The following is a 10280-nucleotide window of genomic DNA, read 5'->3' on the forward strand; positions in this document are numbered from 1 at the left end:
AGTGAATAAGAAAATTGTAGAAACTATTGGGATTAGTTATTGGGCTTAGCCCACTTCTCATGACCCATATATCTTAGTGGCATAGGGTATCAAATAATACATTTTCCTTTGGCAAGAAAAAGAAAATAACGGAGGAAACATTTGAGACAACAAATTGTTGGCAACACTGAAACAATTCTCACGGACGAAAATTTTGGTGGGCACCAAGTATACATCTCATCTGCATTTGGTGTAGTAATGGTTTCTCTTAAACACTTATTGATTAGTAAATCATGGTGTCAATGATAAGACACACTCATTTTATATAGAGTTAGTGGATGGCAAGTAAGACATAATGATTGAGACTAATGATGAGGTAATGATGAACCAATCATTTTGGGGGAAATAATGAACAAATTTGATTAGGGTAATGGCACTGAGCGTTTTTTTCTTATTCGAGAGTCACTGTTCGAGTTTCCTTCTAATTTTGAATTGTCTTTTATGTTTATCATATTGCAATTTCAATTTTTTTCTAATATGTTGGGTCTACCTAATTGAATATTGGTAGATTGGATTATATGTACACCATTAAATTCATGGTATTTGAGATGTGGGATTTTAATCCCAAATTAAGAGTTTGGGGAAATTGAAGGTTTTGAACCCTAGTATTAAGAAATGAGAATTAATGATTTGAGAGTCCATTTATGGATGAAATTGACTAATTTTCAAGATATATGATCCTTAGATAATGGGTGAAATTATTTTTCAATAAAATTCCAATCTTGCCCTTGTGGGCCCAAGGTCACTTTTCAGGGTGCGTTTTTGGGTTTCGAATATAAATATAGCAATATGGGTGTCCTTAGATTCGTATTCTAACGTAGATCGCATACTTTATAGATTTTGATCGTTCAGAGGCTCTACGCGAAGGGACGACATTAGTTTGATTGTTCGTGGCACCCGCTCGGCATTGAGGTAGGTTACGGTCTACTTTAGTTAGACTCTGATTAGAGAATCGTATGTAGTTGTAGAAAGTGACGGGGATAGCATGATAGGCCTTCGGTCATGAAGTGGAGGTGAATTCCAATTAGGTTGGTTCTGTCAGCTGTTATGTGGGCTTGTCTCCGTATGTGTTATTTTCCGTGATTATCATCTGTTTGTATCTCCGTCACATACTAGCTCACTCATCACATAAAAAGGAATGGTAATATTAATAATTGAACAGTGGACAGTAATATGACTTGTACTTGTTGATTTCATATTGGGGATATTGTTGAGACTGATATCATGCATGACATGCTTTCCATATTATTGTCGTGATGACTAGTGAGGTGAGTGATTGAGAGACTCCGAGGTCTTTGCCGGAGATTGAGAGTGACAGAGAGACTCCGAGGTCTTTGCCGGCGATCGAGAGTGATTGATAGCCTCCGAGGTTTTGCCGGAGAGAACGAGTGGTACATGGACTTCGCGGGTCCCCCATGGGTCATGGCTTCGAGGCACTGCCCTTAGCATGTGTGTACGAGAGTGGAGTAAGAGAGGTGACTGTTGCATTGCATTCATTCACTCATATATTTGACTGATCATCTGGTGAATTATATCTGTCTTGGTTGATTTCATGATTCCTTTACACTTTACTTGTATATGATACGTGACCATACCCGTTTGCTCTATGTGCTACTTGTTAGTTTCCACTTCTTCATGCGTTATCTAATCATTGTCGGCCTATGATGCTTACCGGTACTAGTGTTGTACTGATACTACTCTTGCTGCACTTTTGTTGAGTGAAGAGTACGATCCAGGCTCCAGTTCTACACCCCGTGGATGATACGCGAGGGTGACATCTTTCAGTCATTCAGGGTGAGCTACTTGGTCATCCGTGGCCCCTGAAGGACCTCCTCTATTTATTTTTGTTTTTGTATTCGACAGACAATATGTAGCCTTCGGGTATTTTCAGACTTCTATTTCGTACAATGTTAGCGCTCTTGTACCCTTTGACCAGATTTTGGGGTTGTCGTGAAATCTCTAGTTATGATAAGTATTTAAGACTTGATAACTTATTCTTATTCTATTTTCCGCTTATTTAACTTGTTAAAAGTAATGTGGTTCGCCTACTCGGAGGGATAGTGTAGGTGCCACCACGACTCGCGAATTGGGTCGTGACAATAGAGGACACTGCCATTATGTCGCACTTTTCTTCATAGTATAGTACGTGTCACTTCTCATTAATCTAACGAGATATAGCCTTCTAACTTTATGTCATGGTGATAAATTATAGTAATTGTTTTAATGTTGTTACTTCACTGTTATAGTGAATACGTCAGTAACTATAGGTGAAATTAACCGGTCTTTCCTCCGACTGTAAAGACTATTTCACATTATACGCAATTATTTATTTCCAAAACATAAAACATGTTTTATTTTCTTGGCCCCCCAGTTCTAAATAAAGTTGGTCTCAAATGCAGCTTCTAATCATTTAGTCCCTCTTAGCTTCCTGTAAAAATGTTTCTGTGTTGTATGTTCCCCTTAGACTATGAATAAAAGTTATCTTTAGAACAAAAAAAAAAAAAAAAAAATAGTCAGACGCAAGCCCACTTTCTTTCTTTACTACTTCCCTCCTCCTCCTAGTAAAAACAAACTCTAGTCTAACTTCAAATGATGTTTGCTTAGTTGGTTTTTCATTCTTCTTACTCCTGTAGGTTTCTTACTGTGTCTTAACATCAATTACAACACGCCAAAGACTCCATTATTAAATACCCACACACAACAAAAATTACCGGTCTGGGCAAACAAAGGAGTGCATGCCATACAAGATATTTATATGGAAACTATCCCGAGATTCAGGATAATAAAAGGTGGTACAAGAATGCGAGAAAGAAAACAAAATTTCCTCCCTACATGTAATAGTTGGGATACCAACCACAGAATTACACTTCATTGGGGCTATAAATATAGCTGTATAAGCTCATCACTTACTACAGATGGTGTTAGAACGCCCAAATCCGTGAATAGTAGTGTAAGATACTGAGGTGGTGTATAATCACGAGCAGAAGTTTCAACCTCCACCTTGGATGGAATTGGCACCCCAAAATCAATTGGACGTAATGCCGGAACCATATCTTTTTGGTCCAGCGGATAGAGTCGAGCAAACTGCAGGAAATTAGAACTTGTTAGGCAGATGAATCCCATAGCATTCTGTATGTTCATCTAGTCAAAATGCCCCATCAGGCCTCAAGATATGTGCTTCGAAATCCTTAAATGTAACAGATAGCATGCTTTCAACCTACCTTATAGCTTTCAGCGGCTACATAGACTGGTTTATTCATGCTCTTAGCTACCAAAGCAATTTGGTAGGTTCCCATCATGTTGATAACGCCTCCACTTTCAACCACACCGTCAGCTCCAACAAAAACCATGTCAACTTCATCCATGCTATAGGCCACAGCAGAATCTATTAAGAGTTTCACAGGAACATCAAGCTTGGCTAGCTCGTTGGATAATCGTAGCCCACTCCTGTCTGGCCTCCCTTCTGCATTTTAGATAATGGAATTCAAATTATCATGCGACAGCATTAAACAGTAGCTCATAGCCTCATCTTCTCAAATAGGTATAGATGAAAGCATACGCATTGTCACCTTTCATCATTATCAGTCAACACATTAAACCAAGAAGTGTTGCATAATCAAATAAAACTCAAAAAAAACATTTTCACCAATTGGTACTTGAGAGGAGCTGGGAAAGACAAAACAACATTCTTTTTGACAGGGGACTAGAGAAAAGTTTGACTCCTAAAATTCCAACAAGCTTTCTCTTATGAAGGCAGTAAATTGATGAAAGATCCTCTAGAATTAGTTTATATGCACTTGCAATGTAATATTTCTGTACAAACCAGTGCAAAGAACTCGAAAATTCTTCCTATTCTGAGCTGCTGTTTTCAGAACCTCAAACACCACTCTGGAGAAGCCATGTACTAAAATGGTGCAGCCATCAAAAATAAAGTCTTGGCTGAGCATTGCAATTATCTTCCGAGCCTGCATAATAAATTTTTAAGAAAAATTATGTTAGTTTGATTAAAATGCTTAATATTTTTCCTTTAAGTAATTGCATGGTGTACCTTATAAGATATTTCCCCAAACTTCTCTGCACGTTCAAGAAGGCGAGACTTGGCTGAATTAAATTCCTCATATTCCAATGCTGAAGTTCTTGTTACATAGCGCATGAACAAATCACAACCAGCTGTCAAAGAGATGGAGGTTTTGTCCCATGACTGCAACACAAACATAAATAATGAAAGAGCATAAATTTCTCTCGTTTCTCACTATGCTTGCAATCAAATTTGACTTGAGTACCATTATGTAGATGTATACTGCTCCAGAAATCTACTTTTACAAATCAAAATACAAGGGTCCAACGACAGCAGACACTTAAAAAAATTGAAAAATAAAGCTCTAATTCCATTTTTTTTTTTAAATGAAGATGTTTCATAAATGGCACCAAGAAGATGCAGAGATACAAAACACAGTCAATGTTAATGTTAGCTCCATTACAAAATGTTCCATTCTAAACAAGGAGCTAACCAAAAGAAGCAAAAGTATGGCCTAGGTTAAAGAGAGTGAACTGAGAAAATCTAAATAAGAGCCAACACTATTTACAGGGGTTAGATTGCTCCAACTAAATAGGTATAGTAGACCTTTAGCTTTCAAAAAATGGGGAGGAGTTGAAATTCCATCAAAACATCTGTGATTCCTTTCTTGCATTGAAAGTTGAATAAAAAAGCTCTAATGACATTAGACACGGATCACCCTCTGCCAAGGGCGAAATTGGATAATCACTACGGCACCATATCTGCATCTTTGCTGTTGTTTCGGTCCATTGATATCAAGTTTCGTGAACCACCATAAGTTCTCACCTCAAACCCAAAAGACAGACCTCTCCTGTGATTGCTACCATAGTGACAATCATCTCTGAACAATAAAATCAAAATTATAATCCTCTGATGGCTGGACTATATCTGATGATATGGCTCATTGCATTCAGCAAAACAACAGTGACCTTCAAATATACTTTTAAGGATAAACAGACAAAAAGGATTTGTCAATTTCATTAAAAAAAATATTTCCTTCACATCCACATTCACCTTTATCTTAGCTCAGAGACTCAAAACATCAGATTAGAGAACCAGATCCAAACCTTTCAAGAAACTTCCAAATCTCCCCTGTTTGAAGAAAGCACAGCAGCCCTGGGCATCATGGAGCCAAACTCCTTGAACGCACTTTACAAATTTCACCACTCAAAAATTACTCAAAATTCCAAATTGGAATGAATTGGGGGCATATTATCTAAAAAGAGAAAAAAAAACTACTTTATTTCTTTAGCATAACAGCAGTAACCCTTTGAATAAATTTACAAGGACCCAAAACACCTACTCAATTTCTTTAGCACAACAGCAGTCAAAAAAGTATTACCAGAACTATCATCAAATGTACAATTTCCACCGCTCAAATACAACTTAAAGTTGTCTCCAAGGGGAAGGCTGAGTGGTTAAGACATAGGAGTAACAATTTGTAAATCTAATTCCCAAGTTCGCGCTCCAACAACAACACTCAGTGTGATGCAACACAATTCAAAAGCAACTTGATTCTTATCAACTGTAAAGTGTGTAAACTTAATCATTAGTGGAGTGTGGACTATGGAGCCATGGAGGACAACTTTATATTTTGAATATGTATTAACTTGACCTATAACCCTACCGATATAAGCCAAACCATTAAGTGCAAAAACCGAACCAAACCACCTGATAAGCACCTCTGCTTCTAGGTGAAACTGACACCACACCATAAAATGAACTAACTTAAAGTTCCAAATTCGAATGAATAGAGGACATTCTAATTTTAAAAAATTAAGAAGAACAAAAAAAACAGAGCTTGATTAATGTCAATAAGAAAACAGGGATAGAAAAAACGCACCTTGAGAGAATCGGAAGCCTTCTTGAGCTCAATTTCAAGCTCCATCATGGTAGTTGCTTCACTCGACCGAATAACCGAAGCCAAAGCCCTAATAGCGGCGACAGCCTCAGCCAAATCAGGCTGTTTACGCCAATTATTGAACTCATCAATCACACTAAATTTCTTACCTGAAGGAAAAATATTTTATTTAGAATATCATAAATCTTTGAATACACTCTATAATCTCCACAATATCTCAAGTTATGAAAATAGCTAACAGCAACCCACCCCTATTTATAACAGTACAAAACCTATTTTGACTATAAACTGGAGAACTTATTCCGATATAAATTTGACTATGGACCCATTTGGCCATGAGAACTATTCATTCTTTTCCGGATTTTTTTTCACTTTATCTGAAAATCAGCGTTTGGCCGTAAAAATTCCAAATATTTGAAGAACACCTAAAACCCTGTTTTCACTTTTTTTTTCCGACCTAAAATAGTGGCCGTTCAGCCAAAGAATATTTTTACTTTTTTCCCACAGTTGAATTCCGGAAATCATGTTTGATCATAAAATTCCGGAGTGCAACTTGAAGTTGAATTCCGAAATTTTCCGTAATTTAAAAAACACCAAAAAGTTGTTTTCACTTTTTTCACTCCAAATCACTTAAAAAAATTCAAAAACAACTCCAATTTGTATTCATGGCCAAACACAACTCCAATTTCCACATACTACCATTTTTCGCTTTCAAAACAAAAACTACTTTTCTCAAATACTCACAATTTTCATGGCCAAACGGGCCCCTGTAAACAAATAGAACTCCAACTTCATAAATTCCAAATAAAGTGAAAAACATTTGGTTTCTATGGGCAAACGCCTGTTAAATTTGACTATAAATCCTAACTAGACATGAATTAAAATATCAAATCCTAACCAATTTTTGTTTCCTACAATTTTGAATTATTTTTTTCCAACATTACCCGAAGGGTCAATAGCACTTTTGGTCCTTAGATTACTGGTTAATTCTTCTTTAAGTCCCCGTGTTATTTGACTAAGCACATTAAACTTCCAATTAATTAACATTGTGCACTTTTAATCCCTTGACTTGTGAACATGCACAAATTTATCATTATTATTAACCATTTCACCACTTAATTACACATATATTAAATTAAAAAATATGTATTGTTACTTCATATTTGACGGTAACATAGTTTTATAAATACTCAAATATATAACATATTTTCTACCTGAAAGGACCAAAAACACACAATTTAATTAGGGATAATTTCAATATATACAATCCAGCATAAAATATTACATCCACGTAGAAATATTTTTAATTTACATTTGTATAACCAACATTTTTTTTTTTTGCAACGGTGTTTATACACATGATATACAACATTATACACTTAGGGATCGTTAGGTAGCTGGTTAGAGTTATGCAGGTATTAGTAATACATGGATTAGTTATGAGGGAAACGCTGTATTATTTTTTGCAGGGTTTAGTTATACATGTATTAATTATTCCACCTTTTACCCTGCATAAAATAATACACATATTCCCTCATAACTTACACATGTATTAGTTATGGGGGATTTAAATTGCAAACCAAACACCGTACTAATTTTATACATGAATAACTCACCATCATAACTAGCTATCAAACACAATATTACTTATACAGGATTTTAATACGTGAATAATTTACTCTTAAGCAGTAGACAATGTATAAACCTTGTATAATAAGTAATGTATAAAAGGGCCATTTTGGGGTCTCCAAATAGACATAAGAGTGTTGATTTTCCCTTGAGGGACACATATATTACAAGGAGCAAAATAAGAATTTACGAATGAAAGTGGTACTATTATCCCTTACCGGAATCACCAGAATAGTTCAGGGATACAGTTTCTTCCGAGTGGTGGCCCACAGCAGCTTGAGCCTGAGCTAGCCAGTCACTGGTAACAACTCCATGGTGAGCCGCTCTAGTTTGATAGTAAGCTGAAATATCAGAATTAGGGTTAGGGTTAGGGTTAGAGTCCATTGTGACGACGTCGTTTTGGTTTTTGTCGAGAATGAATGAAGCTGATCTACGCCACATTTCGAAATGTGGGGGGTTTAGTTTTTGAGTGGATAATCGATGGTACGATGGAAAGCGAAATGGCTGGGAAAAAGTTGTTCCAAGTAAGATTCTGTTGTTGGTAGGAAAAAGGAAATAAAGATGAGTAATAAATAATATGAGAATTGGGATTTAATCAAAGTGCAGGAAATAGTGTAAACTTTTCCACGTTGTCACGCTAAATTATGAGGATGTAATGTATTAATAGTTTGTTTGGTGAAGTTTCTAAAATTAATTTATTTTAAAAAATATTATTTTAAAGTATTTTTTATGAAAAAATATTTATGTTTGGTGATGTAGGGATATAGTGGGTCAGTTGGTTAACTAGCTGAACTTTCACTTTATTGGTGAGGGTTCGAATCCCATTTTTCTTTCCCCTTCCCTATATGTGATAATTAAAAAAATAATTAGTGTTTAGCCAATCTTTTAAAAAGTATTTCTAAGTGTATTTTTTTTAAAAAGTACTTTTGGAAAGAAACCATTTCTTTAACTTCTGAAAATTTGTTTCTGTTACTCCCAAAAGCTTGGCGAAGATGTCACTTTTTTAAAAAAAAAAAAAAACACTTATTCGAAAGAGCAAACAATTTTGGGAAAAAATAAGCTTGGCCAAACAGGCTATAAATCATACTTCCTCCATTTCAAAATAAGTAATGTTTTTAGCTTGGGCAAGCCCTTAAGAAAACTACATATTTATGGAAAATAAGATGTATTTTTACTAACTTGCCCTTAATAAATACCTTGAAAAAGATATAGCTCTTTAGTGGTTTCTTGATTATGTAAAAACTCTCTTAAGAGTAAAATTGAAATAACATTACTAATGTCTTCTTGATTATGTGAAACACCGCCTATTTTGAAACAAAATAAAAAGATAAAAAAGTCAATTTTTCCGAAATAAAGGGAATAACTTATAACAACGAGTGATTTTATGATGTAGTCATTAAATACATAAAACAAAATACAAGAATCTAGAAATATTTATTATTTTCTTCCAATATTACTTTTATCATTAAGTAAACTATATAGGATAAGAATAATCAAATTTAAATTTTCAAGACATAATTAATATGGATAATTTGGTAAAACAAGCCTTTAATAAATAATTTCTTAAGGTGAATGCCAAGTCAATAAATGACAAATAAAAAGGGATAAGGGAGCATATATGTACAAATATAATTATATGAATCCTTTATTAGGATGTATAATTGAACTATGTTGCTATGAAGCTTGTAAAAACATAAGGTGACTCGGTTGAATATTCGACGAGCAAAAGGCCGATGAATAAGCATTGAAACATACAAATACTTAGTAATAGGTATCTTTCACGAGCTTGAGACTTATGCAAGTGTAACCATGGTGCCTTGTCCTTATTTCTATATCTTCTCTAATCAGCTTCTCATATTAACTCAATAAATAGAGACGAAATAAATAAGTGTCAACTAATACATAGAACAACATACCAAGTAAATTCCCACAATGTGGGGTCTGAAAATAAGTGTCTACTAATAAAGGTAAAAATTTAGCTCAAAATTACATGACCACACTTCGTGATCGATTTACATTCAATCTGCCATCCAAGACATTAATTTGTTGCAAAACATGTGTTTGGAGAAGAAGAAAAAGAAATGGCAGTCGGCAAGGTCGTACTTTGGGCATGCGACTTTGTACCTAATCGTCATAAGGTAGTTTAAAAAATGTTTAGAGGATGAACGCTTTAGTCCTTAGAATTTTTTAATTATATGTTTCTATTTTACACATTAACTCGGGTAGTTATTTATTTCAAAGATACTTTAGTCCCTACTATTCGGTTCAGAAACATGTATTGACTTCATTATTTCCTTGTATGGAGGCGTAGCTCAACCAGAACCGACTCAATAAGATTGGGACCCTAAGCCACACTAGATAGAGAGATTCTAATTTTTTTTTTTAAACAAGGAAAAACAGTCTTATATATTTTTATTTAAAATTTAATTTTCTAGCCTTTCTAGATGCGAACTCATTAATTATTGTTCTATAATCGATTAGCTCTAACAAATCCTTTTCAATTTATAATATTGTTAACAAGGGTTCCTTTTCGGAATTTATTTAATTCTTCAATATTTTTTTCTTTTTGGAACTAGAATATTTAATAATAAGATAATAAAGATAATAAAAGTGGTGAATTAGATTTTAACAGTACATAATAATATATATAATGATTTTAGGAAAGTTGGGCCTCAAAAAGTTTGGGACCCAAGC

General features: G+C 34.6%; 1 protein-coding gene across 1 annotated transcript; it reads right to left on the reverse strand.

Moving 5' to 3' along the window:
* Positions 1-2755: 2755 nt before the first annotated feature.
* On the reverse strand, positions 2756-8146 carry LOC132603766 (uncharacterized). Its single transcript, XM_060316979.1, has 6 exons — positions 7805-8146; positions 5940-6106; positions 4088-4240; positions 3863-4004; positions 3261-3502; positions 2756-3123 (listed from the first exon to the last, which is right to left on the reverse strand). Exons 1-6 carry the CDS (start codon positions 8025-8027, stop codon positions 2917-2919), a joined length of 1134 nt encoding a protein of 377 aa, XP_060172962.1. The 5' UTR covers positions 8028-8146; the 3' UTR covers positions 2756-2916.
* Between the last annotated feature and the right edge of the window lie 2134 nt (positions 8147-10280).

This window comes from Lycium barbarum, chromosome 7, assembly GCF_019175385.1.
Source record: "Lycium barbarum isolate Lr01 chromosome 7, ASM1917538v2, whole genome shotgun sequence".
NCBI classification, from domain to species: domain Eukaryota; kingdom Viridiplantae; phylum Streptophyta; class Magnoliopsida; order Solanales; family Solanaceae; genus Lycium; species Lycium barbarum.